Genomic DNA, 23,665 nt, shown 5'->3' with positions numbered 1-23,665 from the left:
CCTATTCCAGCTGTAGGTAAACCATTTGAACATCTGTTAATTGATTGTGTGGGACCATTGCCTCCATCTAAGTCAGGGTGTGTTTACCTGCTTACTGTGATGTGTCAGTCAACCCGATATCCTGCTGCCTATGCTTTGCGAACAATAACCACTAGATCGGTGGTGAAAGCCCTTTCACAATTTATTTCTATTTTCGGTATCCCTCATACAATACAGAGTGACAGAGGATCTAACTTTACGTCACGCATGTTCAGAGAAGTGCTCGAGCAGTTGCGTGTGAAACATCAACGTAGTAGTGCTTATCACGCCCAGAGCCAAGGTGTTCTGGAGCGGTTTCATCAGACACTGAAGTCTCTTCTCAGGGGTTATTGTGTTGAGCTTAACAAAGACTGGGAAGAAGGGCTCCCATGGCTAATGTTGGCAGCACGAGAGGTAACCCAGGAGAGTACGGGTTTCTCGCCTAATGATCTGGTCTTCGGCCATAGAGTTTGTGGGCCTTTAGCAGTTTTACAGGTGGAGCTAAAGAGTCCTGAGTCTCCTGTTAATCTGTTGGACTACGTTAATGGTTTTCGTCGTAGGTTGTTTTTAGCCTGTGAGATGGCGACGGACAACCTGACTAAAGCCCAACAGAAAATGAAGAGTTGGTATGACCGTCGAGCTGAACCAAGGGCCTTTAGTCCGGGTGATCAGGTTTAGGCCTTGTTGCCAATAGTAAACTCTCCTTTCCTTGCAAAATATACGGGTCCTTATAGGGTAATTCGACAGGTGTCAGACCTGAATTATTTACTTTCTACACCAAATCGTAGGCGTTCTACTCAGCTCTGTCACATAAATCTGTTGAAGTCCTATTATAGCAGGTCTTCGGTCTCTGGGACAGCAGAGTCTAGTGACCGGGTGATGGCCGTTTCTTTGGCCGCTGCTGTTGAGGCTCCTAGGGCCTTGGAGACTCCCTACATGGTGGCAGCTTGTAGTGGTGAGGATATAGTAGGTCCTGATGACGGTATGTTGAAACCTCGTCTGAGGAACTGGGGGAGTTGAATACATTGTTTGGACATTTGCCAGAGGAACGTGTATTAGAACTGTCGTCTTTGTTGTCTGATATTCCTTCTTTATTTTCAGATACACCATCATGTACTCATTTAATTGAGCATGATATTGATGTTGGTGACGCAGAACCAATAAGACAGCGGTTCTATCGGGTGTCACAAGATAAACAGCGACATTTAGAGGCAGAGGTGAAGTACCTGTTGGATAATGGTTTGGCTAAGCCTTCCTATTCGAGTTGGTCTTCTCCCTGTTTATTGGTCAGTAAACCTGATGGGACATATAGATTCTGTACTGATTATCGTAAATTGAATAACATCACGAAATCAGATTCTTTTCCACTTCCAAGAGTTGAAGATTGTGTTGATCGAGTAGGATCCGCAAGGTTTGTAAGTAAGTTTGATTTGTTGAAGGGTTATTATCAAGTCCCTTTGTCATCTCGAGCTCAGGAAGTTTCAGCTTTTATAACATCATCTGGGCTATATTCTTACTCTGTTATGAGTTTTGGTTTGCGAAACGCTCCAGCCACATTTCAGCGACTTATGAACCGTGTCGTATCTGGTTTGCAGGGGTGTGCTGTGTACCTTGATGATGTGGTTGTGTATAGCGAGGAGTGGTCTGAACATCTGGACCGTGTTCGGGCTCTCTTTACTAGGCTTGTTGACGCTCGTCTCACTATAAATCTGGCCAAGTGCGAGTTTACCCAGGCTACAGTTGCATATTTGGGGAAGATCGTAGGGCAGGGTCAAGTGAAGCCGGTCCATGCTAAAGTGGTGGCTGTTGATAAGTTTCCTGTTCCTACCACCAAAACTGAGTTGCGACGCTTTTTGGGGATGGTAGGGTTTTACCGTAGTTTGTTCCAACTTTTCTACGGTAGTAGCCCCTTTGACTAACCTGTTAAAAGCTAAAGTGAAGTTTGAATGGACTGTGACCTCTCAGATTGCTTTTGATAATGTCAAGTTGTTGTTGACCTCTGCTCCAGTTTTGATGGCACCCCGTTTAGATCAGCCTTTCCGGATGCAGGTTGATGCAAGTCATGTGGGGGCTGGTGCGGTGCTCCTGCAGAGTGATGAGAAGGGGGTGGACAGGCCAACATGTTATTTCTCAAGAAAGTTTAATTGTCATCAGTTGAATTATTCAACTATTGAGAAAGAAACATTGGCGTTAGTTTGGGGTCTACAGCAGTTTGATGTATATTTAGCTGGGGGTGCTGTTCCTATCACTGTTTACTCTGACCATAATCCACTGACATTCCTCCACTCTTTGAAGAGTCCGAGTCAGCGCCTTATGCGCTGGGCTTTATTTTTACAGCCATACAATTTAGAGATACGGCATATTCGGGGCGTGGACAATGTGATGGCAGACGCTTTGTCCCGTGCTCCGGGTGGGCTGGATTGAATGTTTTGTCTTGTCCCATTTTTCTCCCTTCCTGTTTCTACACTCTCTTCTTCTGCTTAGTCTCCTTAAATGTAGCTTTCCAGGTACCGGGATTTGCTGGAGTTCTGGGATGAGGAGGGGCGATTGGAGCTGCTGGAGGGTAGAGGGGTTGGGGGCCTGTGGACAGAAGGGTTTTTCTGTCCAGTCTATGTATGCGGATTATCCATATCTCGGAACTAAAGTTAAGTGCTCACTTTTAGATAGGAAAATAAAATAAAATAAATAAATAAAATTGTTTATTTTGTTGTGTGGGGTTTGGAAGGTTTTTGCAGAGGCCTTTTAGGGGCCTCTGTTTTAAGGGAGGGGGTGTGACGGTCTCGGACCAGTCAGCTCCTCCTCCTTTGCGGTTTGCTGTTCATTACGTCTCCCCTATAGGTGAGAGGAGCGCAGGTGTGGCGTGTTGCAGATGATTGCTCCAGGACCGCGTGTGGTTGCTTCCAGTATCCTGGGTGTTAAAAGCTTTCCAGACCTGGTTGAAGGAGGCCACCGCTTCTCCTTCTCTCCCGCACCGTTTTGCTGATTTTTGTTTCTTTTTGCATGACACTTCACATACCCTGATCGCTTTTGTTTTCGTTTCAAGTTGTACATTTATACTGACTTTAATTATTTTATGTTACTCATTCTTTGTCTTTAATAAATATATCATTAGAAATCATATAATCCGCGTGGTCTCCCCTCACTGTTGCATAGGCCGGCACGGGCTGTATGTAACAACTGTTACTGTATATAGATTTATATTATATATAAATATACATATTTTATATATAAATTATATTTTTTTCTTAAATATACATACATGCGTGTGTGTATTTATATATATACAAAATAATTATACACAGTGCACCCACATATATTATGTAAAAAAAACTTTTTTTTGGATGTGATTAATCGTGATTAATCATTTGACAGCCCTAATATATATATATATATATATATATATATAATATATATATATAGAGAGAGAGAGAGATATATAGATAGATATATATAGATATAGTGCAGCTTTAATTCCAACCATACAATGAAAACATCACGACAGGGACTGCCAAGCTAAAAAAATAAAAAATAGCAATATAAATCTTTCACCATAGCACTCAAATCTTAATTGCAACTTTTAGTGAACAAAACTACATATATTTTAATCGGTTTCTCACACAAAGCTTTCAAATGGCTTCAGAAGACATTGTATTTTAAGCACAAGTACTAGTTTTACTGTGCTTTTTGTCATTTTCACAATGCATTTTGGATCTTGACCTCAGATGCACTATATTTTCATTGTGTTGGAAAAAAACAGCTTCAACGTGCAGCTAAAATTCTCTTTTTGTAGCCCAACCATATAAAATACGAGCTGTAAAGGGTTCAACCAGGCGCTCAGGTAAAGTTTTAAAATCAGTGATAGGTGCTCTTGGGGTGGGGAAAAGATCCAAAGACACGAAAAGCAGGTCCCAGGCACTGGGTCAAGTTTTCAATGAGAAGGATAAAGTTAAAAAGCCTTTATTTAGTATGGCTTAAATCATTTTAAAAGTACACGAGCCATCATGTTTCGACCAACAAGTGGTCTTCTTCAGGGCAAAGTAACACAAAATATGAGAATGACAACAAATTATAAATTAAGTCCCACATATAATCAGAAAGAATTCAATTAACCGCCTATAAAATACGCCTTGACTTCGTCAATTACGTGTCTTGGTTATGTGACCGGGTTATTCACTATAATAACTTTTAAATTTTAATTTTACCGACTGAACGAGTCCAATGGAGTAAGTAACTCCTCTACATGACAGAATAATTACAGTGACGCTGATTATTTGTGACAAGCACTGGTTGATTTCCACAGGGGTCCACTGTACTGAGACCACACTGGTGACACAAAGCTGAAGGGGCCCACGTGAAGAGGGGTCCATCCTGAAGAATGACTGCCCTCATTCGCTCTTACTACAATCACATGCTGCTCTCATTAGCATAATGCTAAACGGACACTGGTGCTGCAGATTATAAAAGCTAACCATTAGACATCACTGGTAATTATGCTAATGAACAATATGTTCTTGACACAAAACCGCAGTGTGACAATTGCACTCGGACACCCACGTATCAAGAAGCAGAGATGGCCGTCATGTACAGAAAAGACAATCACAAGATAATCACAGATGTGTAATATGATAGCACAAGATGGCAAAACGGAGTGCATGAATTAAACAAATAAATTAAGCTACTGCTTTTCACAATCATTGAGACTTTACTACTTAACCACATGCCATAAACACTCATATCAGGGATTTATCAGCATACTTACTTTGCAGTATCATAAAAGTGTTTCTGAAATATTTGTGGTGGACCTTGTCACTGTGTGATAATTATGAGCCGCTATGGTAAAGAAAATCTGGGTTACGTACACAGCAGAGGTCTGTGATCAGGCCAACAGGAGGGCTTTCCTGTTCACCTGTTCCTAACCTAGTTCAAAGCCTTCTACTGATCAAATACAAACAGGCCAGTGAAGACAGGCTTAAGCTAATTGGTTTTATTAGACATTGGGGATTAGGACGAAAATAGTCACACAACTGTGCTTAGTGTGACAGGGCAAAGCTTACCAAACAAGATCTGAGACCACACATTTTTCGTCACTAGAAAAGTCTAGAAAATTATGTCTTATGGACAATGCCCACACTGAAAACAAGCCTTACCCAAACACTCTACTGTATAAATGTATCCTGGATAAAACCCCCACATAGAAAACGCTATCTTTTTGCCATATTGAGGTTGAGCAATGTGAACTACACCTAAATACAGTACAAACTCAATTCTTTGTAATGATATTTTGGGATGAAGATGTCAGGCAATTGTTTCTCATTAGTGAAGGTCAAAGGTGAATACTGTACTGTTCACTGAGATTCACGTCACTAGTTCCATCTCAAACACTGTTTGAAACTCATCTGTAACAGATTCTGCCATCAGTGTCCATGAGGCAGACAAAAGTACACATTACCTCAGCTCACAGAAATGGAGAGCAGGACTGAGAGGAAGCCTCTCTAAACCTGGTAAACTGAGGTGAGGCGTCATTTCACCAATCTAAGAGATGCATCTGGAAAGAGCAGCCTGTCTAATCTGGATAGTACCAGAATGGCATGGGGTATCCACCCGTAGGTTCAGCCCAGGTTAACGCTCTCCCGGGGAACAACAAAGCTCTTCCATCCTTGTGCAAGAGTAGGAGAGCAGAACAAAAGTCAAACTGTCAGAAATTCCAGTGAGAATTAGATTAGTCTGGATTAGTAAGCACCACTGGTGTGTTATTGTTAGTTCTTGGCACTTGTAAAGACACTGAAAATGTGACTAGCCACATTTCAGTAAAGCGAGAAAATAGAGATTGAGATGGTTACCCAACACAGATTAGTTCAGAAAAAGGGAGGGGAAATAAAAAGCTCATTATAAGATTTATAATGTTCTAAATAGGCCAGTAAGGAACAAAATAGTTTAAAAAAACTGAATTAAATGTTATATAAACAAATTATTATAGTCTCTATTATACAATTTGTGTATGTTGTGCATTTTCAGGCTTAGCATTAGCAACATGCGAACTGCTAACTCTAGTTGTTGACTGCTATGGATTTTTCAGTTGCTGATGTCTTAGAGAGCTGGGTGGACAATGGCCGATATAAAGCTGATAACGGCGTAGCCTATATGATATCACACTATTTGAATTTAAATATAGTTAATAACACTTGCAATTTATATATATTTACAATAAAATATATATTTATTTTAGTTCATATTTCCTTTACGGACGAACTGTCACACAGAGAGTACACTTTCGTATGCTATGCACACAAGATGCTAACAGCTGGATTTCTCTAAGTTTGTGAGGTATATAGCATTAAATGTTTATCAGATTTTTAAAATGTGTATTTACCCAATGCCAAGATTGCTGACAGTATATGAAAAAAGTATATAATTTGCATTTCAAATATTAGACAGAACATTAAAACAAAAACCGTAAAATAAAGGTGGCGCGTGTCTGGACAGGCGCTGGGTTCTCAGCGCTGTCAAAATAAAAGTCCCGCTCACGACACTTAATGGCCATACAAAAAAAACTGTCGATGCAGAAAATGAAACAATATCAGCTTATAATATTGGCCATGGCGCTATATCAGTAGACTATTTGTATGACGCATGGAGACAACAAGGCAGCTCATTAGGTTTTGCAACAGACAGTTTTTGTTTATTCATGAACATTTGGCTTTGCACTACTTATTTGCTTTTTCAAAACAATAAGGGCAAGAGTACGAGGCGTCAGTCTCGGCTGAGAGAGATGCTTTTTAGACCAGGGCATTACCTGGCCTAAATCCCCATTATTATAAAACCTGTGCTGAACCCTCATAAACATGGTAATGTGAAGGGGTCTATGGAGCCATAAGGAGCAGTAGGGAATATGACCTCATGACTAGAGCTTTCTATCTGGAGACATGCCATTGTTCATGATCGAGGGGGAATACAATACCAGGCTCATGTGTCTGAGCTGCTCCTTCACAGAGCCAAGTGTACTTGCCACAAAAACACAGACGTATTGTATAGGGAAAACATTTAAAGACCATTCAAGTGTAATAATAAAATGTGTACTGGCTTTCACAAATAATGTCTGCTTACTTCATTAAGATAAAGTATTAAAAGAAATAGAGATCATAAGGGTAAATATCACAAATCTGTCAAGAACAACTCCAGGTTATATTTTAGAGAACCGTTACACCCATATATACACTAGGGGTGTAATGGTTCTCGGTAAAAAAATTAATTGAACCGTACCGTTCTCCACAGTTCAGCACGCACTTGCAACGCGGTTCATCTCAAATTTGATGATGCATAGGCCTATACGCATCTATAATATGGTTTGTTAAAGGGGTCAAATAATGCCATTTTTGTACAAGCTAGTATGATTCTTTAGGGTCTAAATAAAAAGTTTGTAATATACTTTAATTAAAAATTCTCATTAGTATTGTAAGAAAACACTTATTTTACTTGGTCAAAAACAGCTCTGTTTTCAGCACGCCGTTTCAGTGCATATGACTTTAAATGATAATGAGCTTTGCTCACCCCGCCTCTAACACAATAACACAATAACCATAAAGCGTTGTTCAGTATAAACGTGGGATTATGAATTATATTGAGAACATCATACATAGAAAACATGCCGTAATGTACCCTGAGTGTAAACCTTAGACGCATACGCATTCATTGTGAAGCGTGCAGCTAGCGATTTGCAAAGATTAATATAAAGTTTAATAAAACGTTACACTCACTTCAGTTGTTCTAGAGCATAGGTTCTCAAAGTGCGGCCCGCGGGCCAATGGCGGCCCGCCGAAACATTTCTGGCGGCCCGCGATAACATCTGTAAAACTGTTAAAACTATTGCTTTGAAAAAATGAATATCTCCGTTTAGTGGTCTTTAGCGGCATCCATAGGCATAAGCGGTAATTACATGGTCCGACCGACCGATCGCACTTGACCTCACTCCCAAGGCCACCAGGAACAGTGGTTGTCTACACAGGAATAGGAATCGTGGCCAACCGAAACCAGCACCACAAATCCCATTGCAATTTAAAAGGGTATGTTGACCAAGTAATCAATATTCAATGTGACTTAATAATAATCTTAACAATGTCAAGCTTATTAATAGCCGCGTTTCCATTACCTTTCAAAATGTGCGCGGGCGCGAACACTTGCATTTTCCTATCAACAGTGGAAACAACTTAAACTAGTCTATCAATTTCTGGTCATACAGAAAATAATAATGCATTATTCGCAACTACTTTTATTTGTGTAAACTCATAACAAGAAAACGTGCTTTTGTAAAATAAAATAAAACAATCAGTATAGGCTACTACGCGCTTTCATGATCTCCGTGAACTGGAGCGCGAGAACTGAAACAAAATATAGCCTGTAGGCTAAAGCTTAAAATGTGCACTTTTAAACAAACAAACTCGAATCGAAAGCAAATACCTGATTATGTAATCCGTATGAAAGGTGGATTTCTCTCTAAAAGCGCATCTGCTTAACAGCGGAGATGGAGATATGTTTTTAGCCGACACTTAGAAAACAATAGTTTATTAATAAACAATTAAAATGCCTCGCTGTTTTTTCAGACGCATTTATTATCATTAGCCTATAACTCACCTATAAATCAGGCTAGATCAGACACGTACAGGCTATATGGCTCTTCTCATTCATCACTGCGGGAAAAATATAAATTCCAGGTTCTAATTTGGCCTTAGAAAACCAGTAAAATCGACATGTTTTCCATATTAATTTGTGAATATTTAAAATGTTTAATAAAGGGGCAAAAAGTCATTTAAACAAAAATCTGAAAAAGTCTGTCGATATTTACTTTTTTTGCGCAGCAGTTGGTGAAGCCAGTTCAAATTAAAATTTTGTTCAACTTTGCGTTTTAAAAAGACAACAACCGTTCATTTTTCGTTTTTCAGTTACGGGTTAAAAAAGATAGATAATAATATGCAAATCTGCAATAATGGAAACGCGACTGACAAGCAATGATAGAAATGAATGATGATGATGACTTGTTTGGTAAGCTTCTATTTTAAAAGTTTCTTTCTTTCCCCCCCAAAATTTTCACAAGTTTTGCCAGGTTTAGCCTCAGTTATGAATTAAAATGTGTTTATTGCAACTAATGTAAACTGTAGAGATGCAACCTGGTCATTAAAATAATTTCAAATGGGATTTTCTTTTTTTCTTCGTTTTCTCCCCCGCCACTTTGGCGGCCCTCAGTTCAATGTTGGGTTCCTAAATTGGCCCTCACCTATCAAAACTTTGAGAACCCCTGTTCTAGAGGTTCAGCAGGAACACGAATAGCTGGTACCGATTCTTTTTTCATGAGCAGCTTCTTGCAAAACCAGCTTTATACTGACCCTCGTTTATAAAGCAGTCTGGTGAGAAATGATTCGCGCAAACATGAAAGCATTGACGTTGCTCGTGGGGAATATTCCCTTCGAAAACAAACTCAGCCACTGCGTCTTCAGCGGTTCGAATTTAGGAACATCAAAATGACTGCTGTGTTTCTTATTGCACCCAAGAACAGAACACCACAGTCGCTTATACGCCATTCTGCTCATAGACAGTGCTCCAGCATATCAACAATGACCGCGCCGGTCCGCGCAGACTATGATTGACAGCTCGCTCACGAGCGAGGGCGGGTCTGTGTTGAAACGATGCTGTCAATCAACAATCGTGGGAGGGGCGTTCGACCGTGTGACGTCACACGGTCGAACGGCTTGATTTTTTTATTATTTTATGGTGGTTGTGTACAGGCACTGCCAACACACATTTCAGTACAATCAACTTGTAAAAGTGCATGTACCATTATATGACCACTTTAAAAAAATAAAACAGACAGAGAGAGTTAGGCTTATGTATGTTTTGTTGATGCAGTGTTTCCCCTACCATTGTTTTGGGGGGGCGGCCCGCCCCCCCAAAACGACCCCCCGCCCCCCCTAAATTGCTGACGAAATCCAGTCATAAAAAAGATAATTTGTCAATCTTTTGAGGAATAAATAGAAAGCAGTTCAGTATACACTTGAAATCAAATCGCGATGTAGACAAGTGTGTGTGGATATTAAACCACAAAGACAATTTAAATACGAATCCTGCTTGTTCCGTGTGAATGAATGGTGCAGCCGACGCGCAGTTTCATTTACAACACACACACACACACAGAAGCACGTGTGACGCTTGCGCTGTTTTTTTGCCTATATGAAGACACAAATGCATAAACTTCCTCTCCAGGCTCTAGATCCACTCCGAAAGTCGCTTCATTTAACCGCTTCATTTGAGAAAAACTATCATTATGACATAAACACACAAACTCAAAAGTTCTTCACGGCAACCCGTCAAAATAAAAGTTCGGTTTAACTTGACAGATATATATTACCGTTGTACAGTAGAATTTAGATATGTCCCAATGTAATAATACTAACACTAATCCAAATAAATTATCATCAAAACTGAATTTAAGGAATAATCTGTTTTAATTTTAACAGTAAAGCTCATTGTGCAGCACGTTATTTGACAAAAAGTTTAATTTCATATGATTAAAATTGATGATAAATGATACAATTTGTGTTTTATGTCTTCATTTTATTACCAGAAAAATCACAACACAGAATTAGTGTGAAATTATTTTTCATATTTTTTTTTTAAATGTTGTATACGTTTAATGATTAACGATACACTATTTCAATTAATTAGACATGCTTTTTGATTGCTAAAAAATTTACGTAACACGCCTGCTCCGCAACACTAGCAGTTCTTAAGAAAGTGAACATATAAACCGTCGAGAAAGAACACGTGTTCTGTATCATTGTACTGGATCCATGCAGTGTCTTAGAGTGACATCAGCCCAATATTCCTGCTGCCTGTCAGTATGTGTTTTTAATATTAATCAAATAACAAAAGACAAGAAAATCACTCGCTGCTCTTTAATTAATAGCTTTTGTACCTTTAATAATGATCGATCTTTATTTAATTTATGCAATTTTGTTTTACATTTGATTTCTTTATTCTATTTTGGTACCTGAAAACTACTGTTAGATACCCAAATAAAAAGCACTGTTTATTTTATTTGTATCTTTTCTCTATTGTATTTATTTGTGCTGTTGCTTTTAGTTTGCTTATTTGTTCTTATTTTCTTTATTGTTATTTGGCAGTAGTCCTTTTTTCTTTGAACATAGCACATACCGAACCGTACCGAAACAGTGACAAAAAAACCTGTGTAATTTGAACCATTACACCGCTAATATACACAATGGCCTACATACTGAATGAAGGAAGCTTTTGTAAACAATCCTTAACCCACTGCAGATAATCAGATAATTAATCAGCTAATGCGCAGCGTTGGTCTCACAGACGCTAACATGGTAAGGTACAGGCGGGATTACTACAGTTAACGCTACCTTTAAGTACTGACCTCAGACCAGTTTTGTAGTTTCTCCCCTAATACTCATCGCCAGGATTTCATTTAGAGGAGCTAGTCCCAGATTAGTTGCGATCAGGCCACTTCTAGCCAGAGCAGAGCAGCTATTTCAATAAATGGTGGCACTGTACCATCAGAGAACTTGAAGAAATCTGTCTGCATGTTTTTCTTCTTTCCATCAGAAAGAATGTCTCTGGCTCCTCTGCTGCTGTGTGTCGGACTCGGAGAGATGAATTCAGATGCGCTTACATTTCTGCAGCTTTGACATTTCTGTAATGCAACTGAAGGTTTGTCTGGGCTGGAAACAAGCAATGGAAAAACACAATGCACGAGCAGCATTATGTACTGCCATACCTCAGACAAGGAAATCCACATAAAGCAACAAGGCACAAAAGTAACCTCAAAAACATTACAACCAGCTTACAATTAACTAAAAACATTAATGACCGTGTACAAACACTTAAAAATTAAGAGTTTTGAGCAATAATCATACTCGCCCTAACAAACACCTAGTAAAGCACGATCCGCATAATCATCCTTTGTGAAAAGCTATATCATGCTTCAGACATCTCTGTGCATTTTGTCAGTAGCTTCTGAGCGGGAGGTTTCACTTATTGAGGAAGATCACAGAGAAAGATGGTAACAAATGGATCAGCACAGAGAAACAGAGCTTCAGATCAAAGCGAGGATGAGGATGAGTCTCTGACAAGCAGTCCAATGCGAGGATCAAAAGAAGCACCGGAAGCGACATGGGCCGCCAAATACTGATGCCCAAGTAGCATAAATCAGTCCCTTCACCCCAAGACATCCATTCATATTCAGTGATGACCCCATTTCACTCGTTTTGATGAGCTTGTATTAAGGGTTGGAGAAACTGTTTTCACATATTTAAAAAAAATACTATCTGGAACAGAATCTTCATGATGTTAATGGTTCTTAAACATCTTTCCAGCACTGTTATTCCTATCCCACTACTGAATTAACGCCACAGATTTAGTTTTGTTTAAGTTGTGAGCTTGCAGTATGACTTGGATGTGATGAGAGAGAAAAAACATTGTCCTTGCTGATTGCACACAACAACAATCACACAGCAATGGATCTTATAAATTGGTTATTTTAATGAATCAGTCAAAGTGACTCACAAATCATTCTTTGAACACATAAGTTATCAGTTTGAAATTGAATCTGTCTAGAAACTCAATGCTATCAAGTCAGAGCTGTTCTTCAGCTAGAAATGAACCAAAACTATTAATGGAATATTATATAACATTGGCTAATTGTCAAATTGCTTTTGTTCCTCTCTTGTAAGTCTTTTTAGAAGCGTCTACTAAATGCATAAATGTTAAATGTGTAAATGTTGAGAAACTAGAATCATTAGAATCAGAATTGAAACGTTTCTTTGATTCCCATCCCTACTTGGAAAACAAAATAATGTAACAGCACAAAAGTATCAATATTCCACAAGCGCTAATTGTCATGTTATGGGCTATATCTATTTTTCTCTGCAAAATCCTTAAAGCAGAAGTTACTCTTACCTTTGAATGGTAGAATTTTAGAAAGCTATCACTAGATCTATCCATAAGCAGAACACTTGTGCACAGCAGGTAAAATACACAGTAATGTGACCAACTGTAGCTTGTGATGAGCATCTTTTAAGTTTGTGAGTATATTAAGCATGTGATGATCACTGGTGCATTCAAATATTGCATTCCATTTCATTGGATGAGCTTATTAGATTCTCCTACCAAAAGTCAAACGGATGAACTATCAAATGCTGTTGGTCCAGCAATAACTGGATTGGAATGCCCTAAAAAACCCATTTAATTTGCCTTCCAAATCCTAGTGAAATCGCATTTCGGTCATTAGGCATTCCTTAACTTTTGCTTTTAAATAAACAAATAAAACCTGTGGCTGGCAAACTTTAACATTCACAAAGCACGATTTGACATGAAACCAAAAGGTCAAATGACCTCATACTGAAAATAGCCCAATAAGACCAATGCAATTCTATAATCATTTCGACAACCAGTGTTTGGTTTCCATTACAGGCTACGCATTACCAAAGCATAATATCTCACAAGTAAAAGACGTGCCACATGTTCTGGTATTAACGCGACAGTTGTCATCATTTGTTTATGTTCTCCAGCCGGTCAGTCTATTCTTCCTGTAAACTGAGATGGGAGCTGTCATTGAAACCGCTCTTTGTTCACGCACGCTTGTGTATGTACAGTATGTGTCCAACCATTTCAGTCAAGGCAATGACAGCCATTCATAACATGACTTCACTTGGCAGGAAGACTAAGAACAAGACAACTATGTAAAAATTCAGAATATTTTTTCTGTCCAGGGGCCAAGTCCAGAGGCCATAAGAATAGCAGTTCTTCTTACTGCTAGTAGTTAAGCATTAACAACAAAAACATGTTTAGACAGCAAGAATGGCCAGACAACCATCTACAGATTTGGAATGGGTTGAATCATGTTTCTAACTCATTTTTATTTAAAAGAAAAAAAAAACTAGCCTAACATTTTTATGATTTATGGGTGTGGTAAAACATGTCCAAGTCACATTTCATTCCAAAATAAAAAGAAAGATCTAACATATAATACAAAAAAAAGTAAAACATCAGTACAGTATAAATAAGACATACGGTACTGATGTTTTTAATTTTTTTGTATTATATGTTAGATCTGCCTAAATATGTTTTTGTTGTTAATGCTCATTATTAAGATTCACATTTAAATTTCAAAAGATTCACATTTCTGCAGTACAGTATGTAAAAATGACTAAAGGCCCCTTCACACCAAGGACAATAACTATAAAGATAATGATGAAGAAAAATCGTTCTCATTATTAAAGAACAGCAGTGTTCATAACGATAATGGCACAGAGAAACGATATCATTGGAATCACTTTCAGAACGATTTTATCCAGCTGATGAATGATAAAAACATTTACAGCCAATCAGAATACATCCTGCTGTAACAAGCTCAAGCAAGAACGATATCGCCTGCTGGTGTGGACACTAATAGTTATCTTTATGATTCTCAGTGTGTGAACAATGATTTTTTAATTTAAATCAGTATAAAGCAGTAAAAAAAAACAACTATAATATGGAGCTATGCATAAATAAAGTTTAAATAATGCATCATAACTTTGGCATTACAGTATGAGAGTTTTTATTTTAAACAGGCTTCATTTTCTTTCAATTCAAATGTTTATTTATTTTATAGGTGAAATCCAACATAGACAATTTCTTGGCAGATTTTGTGAGATTCATCCATATGCCACAGCTCCTAAAAATTCAGATGACACCTGCAGCTCACTGACTGGCATATGTGTGTAAACAAAGCTTCATCAGTGAAGCAAAAAAGGAAGGATTTTTTAAGACAAACAAGAAAAAGGCTTTCTAAAGATGTGTCAATCTCTGACACCCCTCTGATGCACTTCCTCTCACTGTGAAAGAAAGGAAGGAAGCTGCTTGGAAGGAAACCATCAGTCCAGGATGACCAGGATTATATCTTTGTGGGCATCAAAAAAACAAAACAGCCAAATATTGTCTTCTGACGCCAAAGAGATATATTTAGCTTGTTCAATTACCTAATACTCAAGATCCATCTCTTAGGAACAATAAGAGATGTGCCCTCTTGCACTTTGATCTACCGACTCACAGAGGTCAAAGCACAAAGTACCATCAGCCTTTTTATGGTCTCTTTGACCGCTGCATACCCGTCTGCTGTCGAAAATAGTGTCCCAAAGCCTGTACAGGCCACACCCTCCACAATTTCCCCCATATCACCCACTCCAACCGGGGATCATTGGCCCCATTAAGATCTACACCACCCATCAGCATGTTGATGCAAAGCGCTGAGGTTGTTACTGTAAAGCCAAGATGAGCTTCAAGCTCCATTAGAATAGCCTGCGTCATTCCCTAAAAAGAAGTCTTTACACATTAAGGGTGTCTTAAAGCCCATTTCATGGAACAGCCTTTTTTGGCCCACATGAACTGACCAAAATTACATCATCCATTTCACATGGACCTTGATTCTATATCCTATGCACTTGCAACGAGTGACCACCTCAGTTGTGAACTTGAGGCGTGATGTGTTCTGATTTTAGGGGTCAGTATTCCCCAACCCACACACATGCTGATCACTCAGGCCGAAGTACTGCGATTGCTGAATAAAGGCCAACTCTGAGAACGATCACTCAAAGAGAGCAGACATGGAATATCACGTAATCTCTAGGAAGTGCAGCTGTACAGAATTGCATTTGCTAATGAAAACCATACTGACCCTCAAGTGCCTCTATTGTCTGTAATGCTTAAATCCAGGTACAAACAACTCGGTTCATGAACATGTGATTTTTCCCCAGTGAACAAAATCAGTTCTCAGGGCTGTTCAGCAAAACACACATAATCTGTACGAAAAGTTGAAAAATAGGGGACTAAATCAAATGATCCTGTCTGACAGCCTCTTATTTAGACACATTATTTAATTAGTATTGACTTGTGGTGTTAGTTTGTGAACGAATCTTTATAAAGTGAACAAATCATTCTTGTTCATTTCCATGCACGGACTCATTTTTCGTTTTGAAGCGTGTGACTGCTTTCTTGCTTTTAAAAACTGTGGCAAGAGCCTATAACATTCCAGTCTGGGCTGTGAAGGAGCATTTATTTGGATGGTCTCATTTGTGAATGGACTTAAAGACACCCAAAAAAGAAAATCATACCATAATTTACTCACCCTCAAGCCATCCTAGGTGTATACGACTTTCATCTTTCAGCTAAACATTTTTTGTTAAATTAAAAAATATCCTGGCTCTTCAAAGCTTCATAATGAGAGTGAATGGTACCTTGTTTTTTGAAGCCCAAAACAGGGCATCCATCCATCATAAAAGTAATCCATACGCCTCTAGGGGGTTAATAAAGACCTTCTGAAGCGAAGCGATGTGTTTTTGTAAGAAAAATGCCTATATTTATAACTTTATAAACTATAATGACTGGTTTCCGGTAACGACTGTACACGAGTTGAGTTGCGGGTGAAGAGTGAGCTGACACTTTAAGTGCCCAACTCAATGGTATCGATTTTTTTTTTTCCGTAGTTTCTTTAAATAACTACACATGACGAACAGACGGAAGCACAGAGGATAGAATAAAACAAACACCGGTCACAAATTACAAGTCTTAAACAAGAATTTTTAAAGCGAAATGTCAGAAGAGCTTGAGTTTGTTGCACAGCCTATTTGTTTAAACCGTGAGAGGCGTCTACTCTTACCTACGCTATAAGTCCTACGACATACGCCGGAACTCGACTCTCGTGAATGTGCGGATGGACGCTACCAGAAGCTAGTGATTGCGGTTTATGAAGTTAAAAGTATGGACATTTTTCTTACAAAATGCATCACTTCACTTCAGAAGGCCTTTACTAAACCCCTGGAGCTGTATGGATTACTTTTATGTTGGATGGATGCACTTTTTTGGGCTTCAAAAAACAAGGTACCATTCACTCCCATTGTAAAGCTTGGAAAGGTCAGGATATTATATCTCCGAATGTGTTTGGCTGAAATAAGAAAGTTCTAAACACCTAGGATGGATTGAGGGTGAGTAAATTGAAATGGATGGTTTTGGAACACTTAATTTATTTTAGGGTAGTTGTCTTTTCATAGGTTAACTTAAAGCTGCAAATAAATTAATGACTTGCTACTAACTCAAAAAAGAAACACTGTGGCCGCATATGGTCATAGCAATATGCAGAAATATTCACCATACAAATAAATGAATGATTATTTTCTTTGTAGGCGGACTCACAAGATTCGTACAACTTAATGAATGCAAATCATTGCATTTTTTTTTCTCAGAGCCTCCAAATCATCAGATGTGCATGCTTCTTTCCGAGACGAAATGTCTCATTCATTCACTGCAGCCCAAGAATCGTTTACTTAAATGATTCATTCAAACACCCATTCGTTCGGGAATAACACATGTCCACAGTAACAATGACCTTAAATGCACTTCAAAGGTTGATTTTTTTTTCAGTAAATAAAAATAAATAAAATTCAGTATAACAATTATTGTAACCTAAGATGAAACAGACGGCAAAATCAAATTAAACAGATGTGCGGTAGAAGATTCATATGGTTTATTTTATGTCTAAAAAAGCACCCTGTCACTTTAAGTGCCCAACTCGACGGTATCGGTTCTTTTTCGTAGTTTCTCCAAATCACTAAAGACGATACAAGCACTTCTAAAGGAAAATTACACAAACTGCAAATACATACACTTTTACATACATCGACAGCCCTGCTGAAAACGAATAATAATGCTTTTTTTCGGTGGCAACGTAAAAGGGTGGAGACTACAACGATCCAAGCAAGCAAAATATCATTACAACGCCTTTCAAAGCATAACAGGTCAATATTTTATTTTCACATAAAACCTATTCAGTTTCTCATCACACAAAACCACAGCGTAATGTTAAACTGTTTCCGACGTAAAGCTGAGCTGACAAGGGTTGTGTAGAGGTGAAAGACGTAAAGTTTACAAACGTTTGCTTTATGTTTATGCAATGGACTGCAGTGAACAGTGAAGACAAAATCCACGTGCCTGCACTATAAGAAGATTGGGGACAATACAGGCCTATATGTTAAGCTATCTTACTTAAATGACTTTCTTCTAGAGCTGTACAGCCAAAACAATCTTTTAAAGCTGCTTTAAAACTATCTGTATTGTAAATAGCGCTATATAGGCTACATGAAGGTGACTTGACATGTCAATTCAGATACCATTTCATTTTATTGCACTTTCTATAAACTAACAACATTATTGCGTTGTCATCACTGTGAAAGAAACAACAGTTCATGCACGTGATACTAGTAACTGCAGAATTGCAGAATACTGTAACATTTAACATCCACCAGTGCACATAATAAATGATTTAAAAGACTGTCTTCTGACCTGTTGCGTCCTGTCTGAAGGATTCACCATCACCGCCTGCCGAAAACTGTTATCCACGTAAGACGCCATGGTTTTCAAAACAATCGCGCGCAACAATTAAGTCAAATATTCCGACGCGAATCTCACAAGTGGGTTTTAAACGGTACAATAACGTTTTTATATAGCAGCAGCTGCAGAGGAGAGCCTGTCCCCAGGCCACAGCCTAAGCCTGGATCTTTCTTACTGTCCCTCGTCCCAATCCAACAACAAGACCAGACAGTCTGTTTTTCCTATTCCAGCCGCTGGAGCTTCGGCTGTGAGTTGACAGGAGATTTTCGTGTTAATGAAAGGTTTTTGCAGGGAAGCGGTACGTATATGCTTTACGCAGACGAGTGCATTTTCACCATTCCGTTTGTCCCCTGTTCGCTATTCCATCTTCTTCAGTTTTCCATCTTAAAACAACGTGCAATCCATGCGTTTGGTGATTGTCCATTTTAAGCCATTTGCAAAGCAGCGGAGGGTCAAAGGCAGCATTTATAAATAGTGTTTTAGTGTCTAAACGCGACGGAGGGTCTGCCGTCTGGGCTCGCTGTTGTAAGCCACCACCATGGTGACCGACCGCCTCAAGAGGGTTCATGGGCGAGTCCATTCAGCACAATAATGCGCCCACAGAACAATTCCAATGCGCACAACACACAGTGCTCTGTCGCCACCCATTGGTTGAAGGCAGAATTACACGCTTTTAATCGTACGCCACAAATTTTCAGCCAAGTGTGTGGAAAGCCAATGATAATCCAAATATGAAACGTAATTTCTTTTAACGTTTATTTCGTTTAATTTAATGCATCATTATTTTGAAAAGTTCGATTTTATAACTTTAATCTGTTTCTTGTATAAAAATACGACTGTGTTTTCCCTCTGGGAAAAATATGCCCACTTTCATGTTTACATGTGATTATGATTGATAATCTTCATAGTTAGAACTGATCATATTAGATGCACCACATATCCTCCCCCAAATTTTTTTTTTTTGAATTGAATATTTTTTCATGTCTTTACATTGTTTTGAGCATAAGAAACCAATGGAAAACACATTAAAAATATATATATATATATAAAAGATAAAGATAAAGACACCAAGACTCATAAAAAGATTGTATTGGCAAAACCAATGGGATTTGTTTTTTAAAAATTACCAATAAATGTTTAGGTTTCAGGATTTTTTTTAACCAAAAATCCTTTTATGTTATGAAGGATCTAATGAAATTCATTTATATGTCATTTTAATATTTGCAATGTGGGTAAAATGGCCATAAATGGGTAGTCCCATTTAATTAGCATATTAATGTGTTCTTGGGGCAACATGTAATAAAAAAGACAACATTTTCCTAACAATATCTAATATTTCATAGGAATATTGATAATGTCTTTCCCCATTCAATTGTTGTCTCCCAAAATGCCTGATAAACATGATTTAAGTCCTGGTATCCTCTACAGTGGACATCTATGAAATCAATGCCCTGTTTTGTAACATATAAAGTAATATTTTGATTAAAACCCCCATAACATTTACCTGAGATGTTGATTTATGACAAACAATTTGAAAATTAGTCATATTTAAATAATAATTTCAAAATATTATCTTTTATTATTATCTTATAGTATATATATTTTCATAAGAGTGCTATATTTGATCACTAAATTACTGTCAGTCATTTTTAAAGACCAAGCAGAAGTTGCTGTCATTGTGAAACATCCAAACATTTGGTATCTCTGAAAAGACCCAAATGTGCTCTTTACAGGACATCCAGACCTAAAAACACGTATGTTGTGTGAGAAAAAGTCACTAAAATATAATGTCCACTACAGTGAACAAAGGTCTATTCACGGGTCCCAGGAGCCATGGGAGTATAGGCCTAACTGTGCTATGACAGGTTTGACACAGATGGGCACCTTGGAATTCAACACCTCTGATCATGTGACTATGTAATTTGATATCAAGACATTCTGCACTGTTGAGTACTCATATAAATAGCATAATAACAATAAACCAACAATTCCTTTAGACCCTTAACACATCAGATGTCACCAGTGGGATTGATGCCGGTTAGTTGCGGGTTTGGATGGAACAATTGAACAGTCAGCACTGAGGAAAAATAGTGCCTTTCTGTTTCAGAAATAATTTCAGTAACCAAACCTCATAATGAGATTTTGTCAAGACACCCCCATGATGCTGGAAATCAGTTATCTTACACTAAAGTAAAGCCTTATTATTATATCAACAAAAGCAAACCGGTTTAAAGACAGCTATCAAAGATTAAATTGTAGCATGAAAAAACAGTTTTCCTTAAACAAATACTCGATCTTTTGTCTTCAAATATTACATTATAGACTATTTATGCTCTTTGCAGACAGTTTTATCCAAAGCGACTTGCATTGAAGGTATGCCTATATATATTGAAGTAATTGAACCCTTGAGCCATGACCTATATGTCAATTAGCCTAATATAGATTTCAAATGTATTAAATTATTAGTATCAAGCATTACTATGTTTGTTTCTTTGTCTGTAAGCTATTTTCATTGTCAATTTTATTTATTCATTTAAATAATCAATTTAGCCTATTCATTTATTTTTGTTTGCCAAAATTTAGGCCTATTTCATATTATTAATTTGTTTATTGTTTATGTCAAGAAATAAATATACAGCAAGTGTAAGTTACTGTGTATATGTATTAATGCACAAACAGTGTGGGCTTATTTTAGTGTTGGATGTTTTTTTAATAAATAATCCATAAGTTTAATGCATCACGACTAAACACAAGTTCCGTGGAGACCAACGGTCCGTGTCAACAGCGCGCGCGAGTGAGTGAGCAAGTGAGTGAGTGAGTGAATGAGTGAGTGACCTCCTGCTGCCTAGGGCTTAGTTTATAGGCTAGTCACTCAGATGCGCTTACTGCTATTTCAAAGATCTGGCAGCAGTTTTAAGACAAAGAGTAAACAAAGTAAGGGGGATGAAGAGGGTACAACAGGACACACCTTCTCATGCAGGGTCTGGACAGAGAATACTGTTCACAGGTAAATAGGGCTATTTATGAATCTATGACATTTTATTTAATCATTAGTAAGTTCACGAGTTTGAATTAAGTGTTTCTTTTGTTGTCATCAAGGACCAGACGGCATTGGAGATTTCCGTCCCAAATTGGACTATTTCCCCCGCAGCATTGGAATTGGCCCGTTATCTCCGGATGCCACGAGTGACCTCAACTACCTCTTCCGGCCTGCAGCGCACGCGACCCCGCCGTTACCGAAACACCGCTGCACCGGAGAAGTGGGCTGGGGTCTACAGTACTGCACTGCACTCAACAGGCGGACTACTGTCATCAACCACACACTATATCAGGTTGTTATATTATACTATTAGCCTATATTGAATTGTATTGTATTGTATTGTATTTTATTATATTATATTATATTATATTACATTATATTTTAATTTCTTTTGGCCAGTGTGTGTTCATTAAATTGCATATTTTTCCTTGCATGGGCAGCCAAAACATAGAAATTGACTTTCAACACTTTCAACAGTAAACCTGAGAAACATTGGCATAAAAAGTGAGGCAACTAGCATTTTCCCTTATTATAAACAAAAATAAACACTATGCCTTTCAAAAGTTTGGAGTCAGTAAGATTTTGATGTTGTTATTGTTTGAGGTATTAAATAATTAAATTAGATTAATTAAAGCATTTACACTTTTATGTTGTTAAAAGTTATTTTAAACTTTCAAAGAATCTTTTTTTTTTATCACGGATTCCAGATAAATAGTAAGCAGCACAACTGTTTTCAGCATTGATAATAAGAAATGTTTCACATATTAGAATGATTTCTGAAGGATCACGTGACACTGAAGAATGGATTCAGCTTTGCATCACAGGAATAAATTACATTTTAAAATATATTACATTAAAAAACATGTTTTTAAAATTGTCATAATATTTCACAATATTGCTGTTTTTATACTTTTGTTATCAGATAAATGCAGCCTTGGTAAGCATAAGTGACTTCTTTCAAAAACACCAAAAAATCGTACTCATCCCAAACATTTGAATAGTGTAAATAATTATTGTCGTTAACTAACCTGCCTCAAAAATAGAACTTGCTGCAAATGAACATCATACGCACCTCGTTGTCTCTCAGGATCAGATTTGACCTTATAGACATTTTTATGTATTTTTTAACATATTTTTTTATAACAAATCTGCAAAGACTAGTTTTGATAGTATTGCCTTACTGTATGTGTGTAAATAAAATACTTTCTTTTCCTGTTCTGTCAGCTTTTAATCAGCTGTGCAGGACAGTGCCATGGTGAGCTAAACACACACCAGTAACCACGTAGGGAAGGGTTAGATTACCTCTAGCTCCCCTTATTGCTCTAGACGGTGATGGGTTTCACTGGCAGGAAATGGGTAGAGTGGATGAGAGGAAGCTTTTCTCCTCTAGTAATCAATAATTCAATGCTTGCACACAGGCACACTCAGCCCTGGTTTCGGGACAAGCAAACGACCTGCAGGAGGCTTGCTTGGAACCACGGCGCACATGATACTTACAGCAAGGATGACAACGAACAGTTCCCGCTTAATGAAGTGAGATATATGAGATAATGATACACACTCAATCTGTGACCTACATGCTCTGCACCCTGTATAAACCCACTGCTGGGTTGCCCATTGTTATATCAAGAATAAACTGAAATTCAGTGTCTGAATCTCAAAGTACTAATCATTCTCTTATTGTTCTTCTTTCAGGTCTGCAGTAAAGACAGTCGAATACGGAGAAAGCACAACCAGACGCATGACGCTTGGCGGTCTTTTTTTTATTTTTATTCTCTTTTTTTTTCTTTCACATATTTTAGCAATCATCATAAATTGGATTTAATTTGAAAGCAACTCAAAATTAATCCTGTGAAAACCGTTTTGAAATCGGACATTGCGTTGGAAATTAAATCCTTTTAGCGGGCTCCTCCCCCTATGTGGGGGTGTTGTTTCATATTACTAAATTTCAGAGGTGGACAAAGTACACAACTTCCTTGAGTGAAAGTACAGATGCTACTGGTCAAATATTACTCCGTTACAAGTAAAAGTTTTAAGGACCGATTTATACTTAAGTAAAAGTACAGAAGTACTCGTTTTTAAAAGTACTTAAGTATCAAAAGTAAAAAGTAAATGTCAATGCATTGTTTTATTATTGTTGCATTGTTGTGTGTAATACTTACAGTACCT

At 37.9% G+C, this 23,665-nt stretch overlaps 2 protein-coding genes across 6 annotated transcripts in view; one reads left to right on the top strand and one right to left on the bottom strand.

Annotated features, from left to right (window-relative positions):
- Nucleotides 1-19,022, bottom strand: part of rapgef2b (Rap guanine nucleotide exchange factor 2b) — a 123,412-nt gene extending 104,390 nt beyond the window's left edge. For 4 of the 5 annotated variants that reach the window (XM_056257229.1, XM_056257233.1, XM_056257232.1 and 1 more), the window contains exon 1: nt 18,409-19,021. In XM_056257229.1, the coding sequence (XP_056113204.1) occupies nt 18,409-18,477 (69 nt within the window). In that variant the 5' untranslated portion in view covers nt 18,478-19,021. Of the gene's footprint in view, nt 1-18,408 lie in introns of all 5 variants that reach the window. The other variant, XM_056257234.1, reaches the window with a different exon arrangement.
- Nucleotides 19,023-21,328: 2,306 nt separating this feature from the next.
- Nucleotides 21,329-23,045, top strand: LOC130089736 (uncharacterized protein C4orf45). Its single transcript, XM_056257239.1, has 3 exons — nt 21,329-21,463; nt 21,556-21,788; nt 22,915-23,045. The coding sequence occupies exons 1-3, from the start codon at nt 21,400-21,402 to the stop codon at nt 22,984-22,986; spliced, it is 369 nt and encodes a 122-aa protein (XP_056113214.1). The 5' UTR covers nt 21,329-21,399; the 3' UTR covers nt 22,987-23,045.
- The last annotated feature ends 620 nt before the right edge of the window (nt 23,046-23,665 follow it).

Source organism: Rhinichthys klamathensis, unplaced genomic scaffold, assembly GCF_029890125.1.
Source record: "Rhinichthys klamathensis goyatoka isolate OS25496 unplaced genomic scaffold, OSU_Roscu_1.1 h1tg000136l_1, whole genome shotgun sequence".
NCBI lineage: Eukaryota > Metazoa > Chordata > Actinopteri > Cypriniformes > Leuciscidae > Rhinichthys > Rhinichthys klamathensis.
Note: the sequence above shows the minus strand (reverse complement) of the source record. Positions and strands in the feature narration are given on the sequence as shown.